General features: G+C 43.0%; 1 protein-coding gene across 1 annotated transcript in view; it reads right to left on the minus strand.

Annotated features, from left to right (window-relative positions):
* Positions 1 to 15,505, minus strand: part of ITGA8 (integrin subunit alpha 8) — a 550,523-nt gene that overhangs the window by 235,551 nt on the left and 299,467 nt on the right. The window contains exon 16 of the mRNA XM_069211593.1: positions 6,714 to 6,769. Within this exon, the coding sequence (XP_069067694.1) occupies positions 6,714 to 6,769 (56 nt within the window). The remainder of the gene's footprint in view (positions 1 to 6,713; positions 6,770 to 15,505) is intronic.

The following is a 15,505-nucleotide window of genomic DNA, read 5'->3' on the forward strand; positions in this document are numbered from 1 at the left end:
TGCACCTTTTCTTATTTGCATAGATTCAAACTTTATATGTCACTGGTATAGAGCTATATTTATAATGACGCTAAAACGTGTCTGATAACGAACAGATGAGCATGTAATGGCCATGCCCAAAATATGAACCTTTTGTCATGGCAAACCCGGGTTTAAAAGAGCCTCAAATCTGACAAAAGAAATTCACACTTCTACAGCACATGAAATGAACTGGCGTTTATTGTATGACTAACTCACAAAACACATTTTTTTATTGAGTATGTGTGTCTTTTCCCACATTGGGTGTGACTTAGTCAGAATGTCCAGGAGTCGGGTGCACTACCTCAATGAAAAACGCTTTGTGAATTGTGCCATATGGGTTCAAATGTGCAATATCTGAAAAAAGAAAAACGGAATCAATAATGGCAGCGAGAGCTTGAACCCCTGTTGGATCTAATGTACAGTCATAAAAAAGCACACAAAAGTGGTACAAACAAATATATTCCAAGTGTAAAGGCAACATTGACCGCACAATAACAAAGAAATATAAAATCTATACACGAACAGTGGTGTTGAAAATGGCAGAAATGCAAAGATATCAGACTCGAACAGAGCGAGAATAAAGTATTATACACAGTAAACGTAGCAACAAAAATGTGTACTAACAATGAATGTGCTAGTAGTTCTGCTGCATCAAGCATACACAACTGTTGTTCAGTGGAATAATTTAATTAGCAGCTATGGGTATGAAGTTCAGCCAGATTTCACACTCAGTCCTATGATCCTTTTTTTTTGTTCAGCTGTGGAAGAACAATTATTGTGCAAACGGTTCTTGTGCCAATCCCTGTGAAATATATTCAGCTTTGACACTTTGTACATGTGTGTGAACATATGACAGCATCCATCAATGAAGAAGGTGTCCCAACATCACAGAAAGGGCATGCTGTATTTTTTTGGAACATTCACTTTCACGTGGCAATCCCACCTCTGTACTCCTGTTATGATGGTCTCTGTTCAAAGCTTCTTGTATATATTGTCTATATTGAGACCAACCTACATCTGTTCACAAGAATGTACATGCAGGTTAGGAGGGACCAAACACTTCATGACCTATGTTTTTTAGTGACTGGGGGTGTTCTAGACTCCCTGCCACCTGGATACTCCTGCTTTAAGGAACCTGAGACAAAATGGATGTAGCACTGTTTGCAAAATACTCTTTGAAATGTGTGACAAGTATTTATGTGACCTGTCTGGTAAGTTGTGAAATGACCCATGTATTAAAAGGTTGGTTCGCAAATTACTGATTTCTAGTGCTTTGTAATTGACTCTGCCTGAAGTATATTAGTGAGGTAGGTCGCAAATTGCAACCCACTAGGAATTGCAGCCATCACAGGGATGGTAACTTTAAGAGGTCAGCAGACCACCATGTCTGTGACTGATATTAAATAGAGCATTTTTGTGCATCTTTTGTGCTTAAATGCAACAGGCTTTCCTTAAAGGAAACCGGATGCATTTAGAAAATAAATAAATACAAGTTTAAGTAACTTTTTTTAGAAGCAGGGAGAAGTTCCTGGGACCACTGCCTATATGTAAACTATTTTTTCAACATTCACAAATGGGAAGGGGCCCCGGCGAATGCCTTTCTATCACCCCTTCCAGCAGTCGGTAAAGATTAATATTTTGTGACCGGAATTCAATCACAAAATATATATATATATATATATATACATATATGTAGGAAGTTGGCTCTGTATGCACTATTTCAAAGTAAGGAATAGTATGCACAGAGTCCAAGGGTTCCCCTTAGAGGTAAGATAGTGGCAAAAAGAGATAATACTAATGCTCTATTTTGTGGTAGTGTGGTCGAGCAGTAGGCTTATCAAAGGAGTAGTGTTAAGCATTTGTTGTACATACACACAGGCAATAAATGAGGAACACACATTCAGAAACAATTCCAGGCCAATAGGTTTTTGTTATAGAAAAATATATTTTCTTAGTTTAATTTAAGAACCACATGTTCAAATTCTACATGTAATATCTAATTTGAAAGGTATTGGAGGTAAGTACTTTAGGAACTTTGATTAATTACAATAGCATATATACTTATTACATAAAACACATTTAGCTGTTTTAAAAGTGGACACAGTGCAATTTTCACAGTTCCTGGGGGAGGTAAAGTAATGTTAGTTTTTGCAGGTAAGTAAACCACCTACGGGGTTAAGATTGGGGTCCAAGGTAGCCCACCGTTGGGGGTTCAGAGCAACCCCAAAGTCACCACACCAGCAGCTCAGGGCCGGTCAGGTGCAGAGTTCAAAGTGGTGCCCAAAACGCATAGGCTTCAATGGAGAGAAGGGGGTGCCCCGGTTCCGGTCTGCCAGCAGGTAAGTACCCGCGTCTTCGGAGGGCAGACCAGGGGGGTTTTGTAGGGCACCGGGGGGACACAAGTCCACACAAAAAGTACACCCTCAGCAGCGCGGGGGCGGCCGGGTGCAGTGTGCAAACTAGCGTCGGGTTTCCAATGGGAGTCAATGGGAGACCAAGGGGTCTCTTCAGCGGTGCAGGCAGGCAAGGGGGGGGCTCCTCGGGGTAGCCACCACCTGGGCAAGGGAGAGGGCCTCCTGGGGGTCACTCCTGCACTGGAGTTCCGATCCTTCAGGTGCTGGGGGCTGCGGGTGCAGGGTCTTTTCCAGCCGTCGGGATTTCAGAGTCAGGCAGTCGCGGTCAGGGGGAGCCTCGGGATTCCCTCTGCAGGCGTCACTGTGGGGACAAAGGGGGGACAACTTTGGTTACACACGGTCTCGGAGTCGCCGGAGGGTCCTCCCTGAGGTGTTGGTTCTCCACCAGTCGAGTCGGGGTCGCCGGGTGCAGTGTTGCAAGTCTCACGCTTCTTGCGGGGATTGCAGGGGTCTTTAAAATCTGCTCCTCTGGATACAAAGTTGCAGTCTTTGTTGAACAGAGCCGCTGTTCTTGGGAGTTTCTTGGTCTCTTGGAAGCAGGGCAGTCCTCTGAGGATTCAGAGGTCGCTGGTCCCAGGGAAAGCGTCGCTGGAGCAGTTTTCTTTTGAAGGCAGAAGACAGGCCGGTAGGACTGGGGCCAAAGCAGTTGGTGTCTTCTTTCTTCTTCTGCAGGGGTCTTTCAGCTCAGCAGTCCTCTTCTTCGTTAAGTTGCAGGAATCTAAATTCTTAGGTTCAGGGGAGCCCTTAAATACTAAATTTAAGGGCGTGTTTAGGTCTGGGGGGTTAGTAGCCAATGGCTACTAGCCCTGAGGGTGGGTACACCCTCTTTGCGTCTCCTCCCAAGGGGAGGGGGTCACATTCCTATCCCTATTGGGGGAATCCTCCATCTGCAAGATGGAGGATTTCTAAAAGTTAGAGTCACTTCAGCTCAGGACACCTTAGGGGCTGTCTTGACTGGCCAGTGACTCCTCCTTGTTATTCTCATTATTCCCTCCGGCATTGCCGCCAAAATTGGGGCTGTGACCGGAGGGGGCGGGCAACTCCACTAGCTGGAGTGCCCTGTGGTGCTGGAACAAAGGGGGTGAGCCTTTGAGGCTCACCGCCAGGTGTTACAGCTCCTGCCTGGGGGAGGTGATAGCATCTCCACACAGTGCAGGCTTTGTTACTGGCCTCAGAGTGACAAAGGCACTCTCACCATGGGGCCAGCAACATGTCTCGAGTGTGGCAGGCTGCTAAAACCAGTCAGCCTACACGGGTAGTTGGTTAAGGTTTCAGGGGGCACCTCTAAGGTGCCCTCTGGGGTGTATTTCACAATAAAATGTACACTGGCATCAGTGTGCATTTATTGTGCTGAGAAGTTTGATACCAAACTTCCCAGTTTTCAGTGTAGCCATTATGGTGCTGTGGAGTTCGTGTTTGACAGACTCCCAGACCATATACTCTTATGGCTACCCTGCACTTACAATGTCTAAGGTTTGGCTTAGACACTGTAGGGGCACAGTGCTCATGCACTGGTGCCCTCACCTATGGTATAGTGCACCCTGCCTTAGGGCTGTAAAGCCTGCTAGAGGGGTGACTTATCTATACTGCATAGGCAGCGTGAGGTTGGCATGGCGCCCTGAGGGGAGTGCCATGTCGACTTACTCGTTTTGTCCTCACCAGCACACACAAGCTGGCAAGCAGTGTGTCTGTGCTGAGTGAGGGGTCCCCAGGGTGGCATAAGATATGCTGCAGCCCTTAGAGACCTTCCCTGGCATCAGGGCTCTTGGTACCAGGGGTACCAGTTACAAGTGACTTACCTGGATGCCAGAGTGTGCCAATTGTGTAAAACAAAAGTACAGGTTAGGGAAAGAACACTGGTGCTGGGGCCTGGTTAGCAGGCCTCAGCACACTTTCAAATCAAAACTTAGCATCAGCAAAGGCAAAAAGTCAGGGGGTAACCATGCCAAGGAGGCATTTCCTTACAATATATATATAATAGTAATATGTACCTATATACCAACAGATTCAGTATTACCGAATTCAGTGTTACCGAATTGCAATTTCATTTTGTGCGTATGAAAAGGCCTTTTTGCACTCACAAACCGCACAATTCTGCAAATCGGACACTTGTGAATGTAAAAACGCCTGATACATCCGGCCCCTGATTCTGAACTTAATCAGGATCAGGATCAGTCCAGAAGGTGCTCACTAGATCATGAAACATAAGACAGATTATTCAGAATCGCAGATCTGGTGTTTACGGAGCGCAGGTAATCAATGAGTTGAGCACAGGCAAATTTTCTCACAGCATTTTCCCACTGTAATATAGTGCACAGAACTGTCACTTGATGAATGAGTGGCATTAGAGCAAAAAGTGAACCACCTTTTCTATATACACATTTGCAGAAATGCACAATTGAGAATCATATCCTTTAGTATTTGATTCAAAGAAGGAGCAAGAGAAAGTTTTGTTTCTATTCTTATTGTGGACTTTGAGCCACCTCAACACCCAGGTTAGCAGATTTTTGTGCAGCAAGTTGTCCTTCAGGAGACAGGCCATCAGAAATGAACTTAGTAAAAGTTAATTCTTCAGACTTGGCTATGACACACTTCATTGACTCAGCAATGTCCTTGCTCTGAAGGAAACCCTGCTGCACTAGGATATTTTTCCTGTTTGGTGTGCTTCAGTGCCTCCCAGGTGGTCAATGCCACTTTTTCTTGTGGTTCTGTGCTGAACTTGCAATAAACTGGGAATGATAAATGGCTTTTATGAGGAAATACACTCTCATGGGCTTCTGCATCGGAAAGCCCAGGCTTCTTCTTAGTTAATTGTATCCCTATTATTCTGACTACAGTGCCACTAAATTCTATTTGGTTTGTCTCTGGGTGAGTGTAATTATGACTTTCCCTTACCTTACTTTTGGCATATGACAAAACCACATAGGCTAAATATGCTAAGTAGTTCTGCAGTGGTGTTTAATTTACACAGTGGGGACCTCTTAGTTTTTGCTTGTATTTATTTTCATGCTCCTTCCACTTCAGCAGTGAGACTTTGGCATATTTTATGACCATAGGACTAAGCATGTCAGTGCCATCAACCCCTGGTACTATCACTTGGGTGTATATTTTGTCATTTGGTACTCTATGTGCTCCTCCACAGGTGCTCACCTATTTTTGATTCTAGTCTTCATCTATACTTTGACCCATGTGTCTGTTTTTCTGTCTGAATTACTGATGCATTGATGTAACTGTTGCTGTACTTTAGCTGCACAAAACGCTGTATGCCAAATATTCTGCATCTACTTTTTGCTATTAATGAATTCCAGAGTCCCATGTGGTTTTGATAGGGGTTAACAGTGAAAGTAACACCCAAGTGGGCATGCAAGTTTCTATCTCAACTGTGCACGACCTCTAGCTTTCTACAGCAACAGAAACCCCTTCAAATGGACTTCTGCCTGAGGGGGAAACTAATGCCAGAAAAGTCTTGAATATTCTAAAAGCTACTGAACAACAGTTTTAAGGTATTAGTTTCAACAAATGCCACCTTTCACCTCCCACTGCATCTGAATACCTTAACCATATAAAACAATACCTTCTAGCAAACAACAATACAAATAGTATTGGAATACCCCACTTCCTCAGATTGTTCTCCTTCAAAACTGAAGCAGTTATTACAACTTTGAGATTTAGTTAACTTAAACATTATCTTGACTATTCCTACCACTGATGGCGCAGCCTAAGTGGGTGGACATCTTGGGAGTGGAGTGCTGACGATCTGAATGGTCTAGTTTTGGATTCTATTGGTAGGCAAGTCGTATATATATATATATATATATATATATATATATATATATATATATATACGCACAAACACGCACAACATCAACTACCCTCAAGAAAACCAAATGGCAAAATGACTAACGCATCCTTTATCACCTGGTTTGTGCCATTAAATTAATAGCTGCAATATGGTCCCACATGAGCATCTACTTGAGGAGATTTGTTGCTGTTTTTCTATGGGGACGGTTTGCTCCACCATCCTATATGCTCTGCCCGCCACAGCATTGGATTTCCTTTTGGAGCTACTTGTGTGTGTGGCTATATATATTTTTTTATTTATTCCAGTAAATATGTTTTAATCTTGCACATGATTTCGAAGCCATACGTGTATTGTGACATGCCACTCTTGTGAAACTTTCCCACCGAGGAGAATAGTGCATGTTGATACGTGAGTTGTACATTTCAACATTTTACCACTTTATGAAACATGAGAAGCAAAACACAACTAATGCTTACCTACTGTGTCAGGAACCCCCACACCAGTGACTGCAGCACACACCCGGACAGTAAAACTATATAAATAAAAATCAGAGGCAGTTTTTAATTTTAAGCCCGATATACATATATATTGTAGCAATAAATGGACAGCATGCTGATCATGGACAAAGCAGTCTGCGCATGTGCACAGTTTTGTTTGACTGTTACCACAGAGACAGACATGTAATAAACAATGCTTTAGTAACTGAAGGCCGCTGTGACTCTTGTGCTTGGAGGGGCTCTGCATGTTAATTGAGCCCAGAGGAGTAATTGTATGTTTCAAAGAGTGGTTCCACATGTGGTCCCATAGTGTGAGAATCACTAAGCTTAGCTGATGGCGGGAGGATGCAAGAAAAATGACCTCATTCGGGGACCTAGTCAAGCATTACAGCTGCTGCCTGTTCATGGACAAGTTACCAAATAAGCTAACTTTACACAAGGAAAACTTGCTAGAGTACCAAAATCCACATGTCTTTATAAACTGCATTTGAGTCTACTGCAATATCTAGAGAGGTAAGAGATAGATGAGCTTTGTGTTCTGGCACCAGCTTGCATTTAACTATGTCTTGCAGTTGGAATTCACCTTAGTCTCAACATAGTCATTTTATAAATGTCAATGTAGCGCTTCATTCTCCCATGTCAAAGAGCAGCACATAAACCCAGTCATTGCACTTGGCTTACTAATCAGAATTTCGTCAATTACTATAATGCAAAAATATAAAGTGCACTCAGGTATGGTCCCAAAAAGTAGATTTTCAAAAGTATTAATTATATGACATGTTAATAAATGTTTGTGTGCAGTGCATTATACCACCTGAATCTGTTACCCACTTCAAAGACCTGATCACAGCTCCCAGGTTTTAATGATTAGTTGGCGTTGTCATTTTCTTAACTCCCCCAAGGAGTCAACCTGATCTTTTTTCATCTCAACTAATTGTGTTGCTATGTGTTGCCTATAAACCTGTTTCAAGCTTTGTGGTCTCTTTTTCTAAATTGCTGTGTGGACCAGGTATGGTTCCTTAAACTCCACCTTCTGTTTTTCTGCTCTATTGCCCATCTCTTCTTCCTCAGCAAATTGCTTTCATGAAGCAGTGATGCTGCATTTTCCAAACCACATAAATCAACACAAAGGTGCACAAGCCTACCAATCAGGCTACTACATTACGTAGACCACTGCCCCGGAAGTCACCACTGAAGACCACTTAGCACGCTTTAATACTGTTAATAACCAAAACTGCTTAAATTGTCTCAGCATCTCTAATCCTGTCCTCAAGTAGTCTACCTCATTCCTGTCATACAGACAACAGTATGCCCAAATGGACTAACCCAAGCATCTTCTGCTCCAAATAACATACATTTCACTTAGAGCGTCATCCTCACTTTAATGGCAGTTAGCCACCAGGAGTGCTACTAATCAAACAAGGCCTTTCCGTTCTCCAATTAACAGATGGCGCAGACCTTTACTAAAGTAGCTGACATGCAATGTCTGGGACTATACCTCACATCATTCAGTCTACTTATAAAGTGAAACTGAATACAACCACAGATCGTGTACTTCACAGTTTCTTTCTGTACCACATACCTAAACGTATTTTGCTATCCCTGGGCCCCTATGAGCCCCGCCCCATGACTTCTTTTGTAATACAGAGGCGTTCTTTCTGTTTGACACGAAAACACATATTCCTGATTGCTCTGGTTACCAGTTTGTTTAATTGTGACCACAATTGGAAAAACATGTGCAAGCATAAAACAATACCTATAAAAATTCATTGACTAACGTCTGTATCAAAAGTATTGATAATTCAACTTAACCTTCAAAAATAATAAAATAATAAATATATGGAAATAAACAGATGTTCATAATACATTTTCAATGCAGTTGTTTAGGTTTTCTAGGAATATTTCTATGCAATGGAAATGCTCCAACATTTCGATACGGAAAACCCTTGTATTTATTTATTTTTTAAATGAGATAAATAGTTGTAAGAGTTCTATGGTCTGGGTGTGTGAGCAAGCCTTTGCATCTGTAGCTGGGACCCACAGCACATGAGTCTGATGATCTACTTACTGGCCGGGAAATAATTTTATTTTGCACTTCATTACTGGAGATCAGGGCAGTATAAATGTTTAATGAAATTATATACAAATCTCCTTTACAAAGGACCACTGATGCACACGGCTAAGCCATTATAACTGTGTGCACTCCATTAGCGCGGCGTAATTTCCTGCTGGGAAAAAGCACTGGAGAGCAGTCCATTAGCAATGCCTTATTTCTATATTAAGAAGCACAGCCCAAATTGGTGGGCCATTATCTGCGAATAGGGACTCCACTGGAATGCCCACCACAAGATGCTGAGAAAAGGCCCGCATTCCCAGTGGGGCCTTCCATCACTGAGCATTTTCTCTACTATAGAAAGGATTTCTTGATAGTATCAAAACAAAATGCTGTTAAAGTGAAACAATGCTTATTATCGAAGTACTTTACCGGTTCTTTTAACAGTTAAGTGTTTTTACACAGAGTTGGATGGCCTGGCCATAGAGTGAGGACTTCGAACAGATGTGCACGGCAATTATTGCTTGCAGAGCTCTTTATTAACATTATTAATGGGTTCCACATTCACTTCTACTGAAGTATTTTCACCAGGAGAGCACACTTGAGAAAACATCTGAGTCTAGACAAAAAATAAATATGAGTACTCTCAAAATGACATGGAACTCCCATAGTATGATGAAAACAAGCAGTTACAATACCATTAGGTCTGGTGTAACAATGTTGCTCCCTGCGCTGACACAGGCCCACCACTCACCCCGCACTCAGGCAAACACTCCATTCACAATGTTATGACAGGGCGCGTGAAAGTAATGCGCACTGTTTCCTGCCATTTGATACCCCCTTCTGGGAAGTTCTTACTTCCCCTTGTAACCCGAAAATTGGAGAGATGTACAGACTCCGCTTTTCATCCTTCTGAAGTCAATGAAATGAGTACAGATGAGTTTGGTAATTGTTACATCTGTTATGACAGCGCTGACGTGGCAAGGATGTTACTCCTGAACAAAAGCATGTTATTATTATTTACAAGAGAGCGCTGAAGAGCCCACGCATCTCACAACTACCTCCTTTGGAGCCTTTGATGCTGGTCAGTTTGTGGAAGAGAAGGATGACGGGAAGCGGGGGTGTTAGCTTCTGAGGTCCCAATGGGAGCAGTTTGATATCCTGCACTGCCTGTACCCCACTACCTCAATACCGCTGGTACCTCTGCTCTCGTGCACCGGCATTTTTACTCCAGTTTCTCCTTTTTCCCCATTCGAAGCAAGAAGCAACAGGGCTGCAACTTATTACAGCTGACCATGAAGCTTAGCAGGTTCATGCCTCTGCTGCAGAGCTGTGTGTACACAGCTTTCACGCTTGGCTGCAGTAGCCTGTTGTCGTGAGGTCATTAGAGAAACACAGAGACAGCTGTTTCACACGGATTTAGGACTCTGCAAGACTTCTGCACAAGCGATATACAAGAAAGTGGCATAGTGTTGTTCTTTCACCTATCCTTGCGGTTTTTGAAAGGGCAAGGCTCCCTTGCTTATGAGATTAGACCCCAGACACGGCAGCAGGACTCAGGGTTGATTTGGCCCATGGGGCAACTGCCAGAGAGTTGGGCTGAAAAGTTAATGAGTGGGCCGGTTATTTGGCACTGTGTGACCCGTTTCTATGACATGGTGCAGCGAATTTTCGTGTTGATTTCCTTTATATTATCACAAACATTGCCTGCAGCAAGCACACATGCACACAGTCTCCAATACCTTGCAAAACATGTATACAGCGTTTAAACCTGCCCTCATTTGCAAATGTGGGCCACTTTAGCCATTTTAGTCGCTAATGGGAGCTGCTTTTATGTTGGTGCCCGGGCCTATTGTCTATACCAGGCAGGACCCAGCAACTGGTGGACGTGGTTGTGGGAAAGTCTGACTCAAGAGTGAGCAACCACAAAAGTGTTTGTGCCAAGCGTGACAAATTTAGCTAGCCCTTGATTGGCACCAAACAGCATTGTGCATGCTGAAATTTTCAGAGGTGAAAACAAAACTGCATGCCTCGAATGGCAAAGTGCTATTTAGTAAAATACACAGGGCTAGCTGAGGGTGTCAATTGGCCGCTATGTATATAGCAACTGGCGGTGAACTTGTCCATGGCCAGGGAAATCTGTAGCCTCATCTCAGTCTCCTCTCTTTAACACACTGCAGCGGACCAACAAGTGATTTTGCTCCTCAAAACCAATGATGAGTCCATAGGAAGCTTGTAAGAAAATGGCTTGTTGGTTGACTAGGGTGTGGACCATGGTAAAGCAACAGCCGTGATCCCAGGCAGGGTGAACCACAAATAGTCACTAAATTGACCTGTGCTTAACCATGGGAAGCCTGGCAGAAACACCAGTCAGGCTAAACATAGAGGCAATGTATAAAGTATTCATGCTGCACACAAACAGTAATTAAGCAAAAAATAAAACCACAAAAAGCACCAACCCAATTTAGAATAATAGGAAACATTGTAATAAATTATTTGATACCAAAACCAGTAACATCCAATCAGTAGAACCGGAGTTATGAATTTTTAAAGTTTAGGGTTCAAAATAGAAAATTCTCAGTTTTGGAACAATTGCCATTTGGGCACCTTTAGCACCACAGCCAAGAGTCCAGAAGTAGATGGAGACCTCTTGGGGGTCCAAGATTTCCTCAGGCTGGGTCCAGGTGTGGGTTCAAGATGGTGGGAGCAAAGCTATCCCTTGCCAGAAGGGGTCTTTAAATTTCCAGGTGTTTCCTGCCTCCCCTGCCGTGGCTACTAGCTGGGTGCACTGACAATACAGGGTTGTTAAGCCTATTGTGTGGTGGTAGAGCACATAATGCTCAGGTGAAAGAGGGGCTGTGCTTAGCTCTGTGGTGCATCAAGTAAGTTATTGGCCCATTCAGGCTCTGCCGATCCCACTATTGTGTGACTGTCTGAAAGGAATTCAGAAAGTTCTAACTGTCAGTTACACCCAGTCATGTGACCTAAGGCAGGCTGCCGGCACAGAGTGGTAAGGCCAGGAAAATGCCAACTTTCTAAAAGTGGCATGTTCAACTTGTAATGATAAATCCAAATTTACCATTAACGAGGATTTATCATTACAAGTTCATAGATACTTAGATATCTTGTAGCCCCAGCCTCTCTGTGCCCTACATAGCCCAGTAAAAAAATTACAGAGAAGGTGGTAAGGACACACACTTGTGGTGTGTTTTTTGAATCTTTGAAACTGCTGTTTTTCTACCTGTGACTGTTTGAATTTAATCTCTTGTCATGTGTGCAATTGATACTACTAAAATCTGTTTTTTTTTGCTCATGACTGTTTGCATTGAAATCTTGGTTTCTGTAAATTTGATATTGTCTGAACTGCTATTTTACTACTCATGACTGTTTTACTGTCTGTCATAGTTTCCCCTGTACTGTGCTTAGGCGTGCAGGGGCAACACCCAGCCCCCTCTTACTTAGGTTCTTTCAAAAGTCAAAAACTGCACTATATCCTCAGAGGCTAAGCAGAGTGTGTTTATGAGACTGCTGAATCTGCTCTAAGGTCTTAAAACTTTGCTTGGAAAGTGTATGTAACACCTGTTTTTTTAGCTAGGAAAAGGGAATTTGTTGAAGTGCAGGAAAACCAGTATTTAAGTAGGTCAGATTTACGCCTACCTGCAGGCTGAACCAGGACCAGCAAAGTGTGGATTGACCTGTCTGTATCCACGATGAGTCTGTTCTTCAGGAGCAGCTCCCTCCTTCCTGGCCATCAGCCGAGCCTTCCTGATTGGTTCTCTAGCTCACAATGAACCCTGAGACCCACCCCCACCGGTAGTACCCCTTAAGGTATGTGCAGGGCACCCCATGACAGCCATCTCCATCTTGTAGCCCCAGCCTTTCTGTGCCCTACAGAGCCCAGTGAACAAACAGCAGAGAAGGTGGTAAGGACACAGACGTGTGCAGTGTCTTTTGAGTCCTTAAAACTGCTGTTTTTCAACCGGGGACTGTTTGAATTTAATCTCTTGTCCAATGTGCAGTTGGTGCTGCTAAAACTGCTTTTTTTTGCTTATGACTGTTTGAATTGAACTCTTGGTTTCTGAGAATTTGGTAATGCCTAAACTGCTGTTTTTCTGCCTGTGAATGTTTTACGTCTGTCCTAGTTTCCTCTGTACTGTGCTTATGCATGCAGGGGCAACCCCCCTCCCCCAAAACCCCTGTCGGGTCTTTTGAATGTTAAAAACAGAAATAAACCCTCAGAGGCTTAGCAGAGTGTGTTTAAGAGATAGCTCTGTGATTTATTGTAAGGGTGTGGTCTCCTATTGGTCCTAGGGCTTAGGACTAGTGTTTTCATTTGCTAGGGTTAGGGCTAGGATTCCAATTGGCAGATGGAGTGAAGGGGGTCACCTGGCCAAGGGCTATTTAAGTTTAGGGCTCAGGGCCTCACAACCTGGGATTCAAGGCTAGGGGTGGAGATGAGAAGAGCAGTTGCCTGTTTGGGCCTGTTCGGGACTGGTCAGGCCTAGGGCCAGAAATGCTTAACTTTTTTTCCATTCACCCGCACCCACCTAAACACATCCAAATCCACAAACATATTAACACACTTGCAGCAAATGTGCCTCCCTTATTTACTGCAAACATACACTAACATATTTCACCATCTCAACAACCACCAAAACCCCCACAAACCACACTTATACACCCTTATACCCCAACTACCACACAGCAGCACCTACACCCACACACAAAACACCACTCTATCCTATAGCACTAAGTAATCCGCACATCGCCAACACAACCCAAATCCACACAATAAATAACTATATCCGATCCATGCACAAACTCTCTACTCATACAAAGGAGCTGCTCTACCCTCTACTCAATCCTAACAGACCACCTTTCTGTCACCACCAAACCTATACACAGTCTTCCATATTTTCATTCACTAATACCCTCCTCCTCTTTTTACCAAAAAACACAACCACACAACCCTTACATTCCACTCTATCACACATATCACTAAAGTTGACAATGTCTATATACAAGGTAGTGAAGTCCTCTTCACCAGATGCAACCTTACACCAGCTTCTTCATGTAACTTCCTACTCCTTTACAAACCTCCACCTAGCAATGCAACATTCCCAGGCACACTTCTAGACACAGGTTCAAACCTGATAACAGTGCACTACAACCTATGCCTTTTTGGTAACCTAAACATTTGGTTTAGCAAACCCAATATGCCCCATCAAAAAACATTCATCACTGGCCTAGAGGCACTCAACCTACATCAGATCGTCCACAAACCCACACACATTGCTGGACACATCCTAGATGTAATTTTTGCAAATACAGAACTAGTTACCATTCATACCGCTACTCTAGTCAGAGGGTCAGACCACCATTTGTTTGTTTTCCAACATAAAACAACACAAATCAGCACACCTAAAAGCACCTTACTTGCAGCCACCAATCGACCGTGGTTCAAACTCAATTGTGAACAGTTAAAAACACAACTAACATCCAATACAGATCTGGGCACATTAAATTCAGTTAAAAAACTATGAGTGGCTACAGGAAGATTTTGATATCCTAACAGCACTAAAAACAACAAAACAGGACAAAAGGAATCAGGCACCCTGGAGAAATATAGAGCTAAAAGAGATAAAACATCAAATTAGAAAGCTGCAATGCACTTGGCTCAAAACAAACACAAGTCAAGACAAATTTCAGCTACAGAAACTTAACAGATTCTACAAGTCAGCAAACAAAAAAGCTAAAAAATGATACTATTCAAATAGAATTCCAAATGCTAACTGTGCAAATAAAGAATTATTTAACATTCTCATTGAATTCTGTAAACCAAACTGCCTAGAATGATCTCAACCCATTACTCAAACATTCACAGACAAACAGGGAAATCATTACACCACTAAAGCAGACCTGTTGTACTCCTATTTAAAACAAAGGAAAACCACCAGCACCAACCCTTTTCCCAACCACACCTCCAAGAGAAGCTAGTCCAGCCTCTGCAACAAATATCACACAATGAATTTATGGATCTGGTCAATGCAAGTAGGTTTGCTGGCAGCCCTTCTGACTCATGTCCACCACAAACCCTCAAGAACATTCTTCTAACTACCTTTGCTGCTACACCAGTAAGAAGAATCATCAACAACTCCTTATCTACAGGAATATTTCAAGGAGACCTACAAATATCATACATATGCCCATTACTAGAGAAAAACAAACCTGGACCCACTTAACCCCGACAACTACAGACTGAATACAAATGAGCCTTTCCTGGGCAAACTGATAGAAAGAGCAGCATTCGCCCAGCATTCGCCCAGATGTCACAATTCATTGAAGATAATTCCATACTTTTGAACTTCCAAACAGGATTCCATTCAGGAAGAGGCACAGAATCTGCCCTCATTGCCATCTGTGATGTTCTGAAGAAGACAGTTGACTAGAACTGGGCTGCTGCACTACTTCTCTGGGACCGCTGAGCTGCCTTTGACACAGTTGACCATGACACTCTAATACAAAGACCCCACGAAACAGGCATTGAGAGGACTATCTTGACTTGATTACTCCTGACCTTCAAAACAGAACAAATATCATCCATACCCCCCTTTCTTCCAAGCCATAGTTTACAAAAGCAGGGGCCCTTAGAGGCTCTATCATGGCTTTATCATCCACCCATCCTTTTCAACATCTACATTAAGTCATTACTGGCACT

This window comes from Pleurodeles waltl, chromosome 10 (assembly GCF_031143425.1).
Source record: "Pleurodeles waltl isolate 20211129_DDA chromosome 10, aPleWal1.hap1.20221129, whole genome shotgun sequence".
Taxonomy (NCBI): domain Eukaryota; kingdom Metazoa; phylum Chordata; class Amphibia; order Caudata; family Salamandridae; genus Pleurodeles; species Pleurodeles waltl.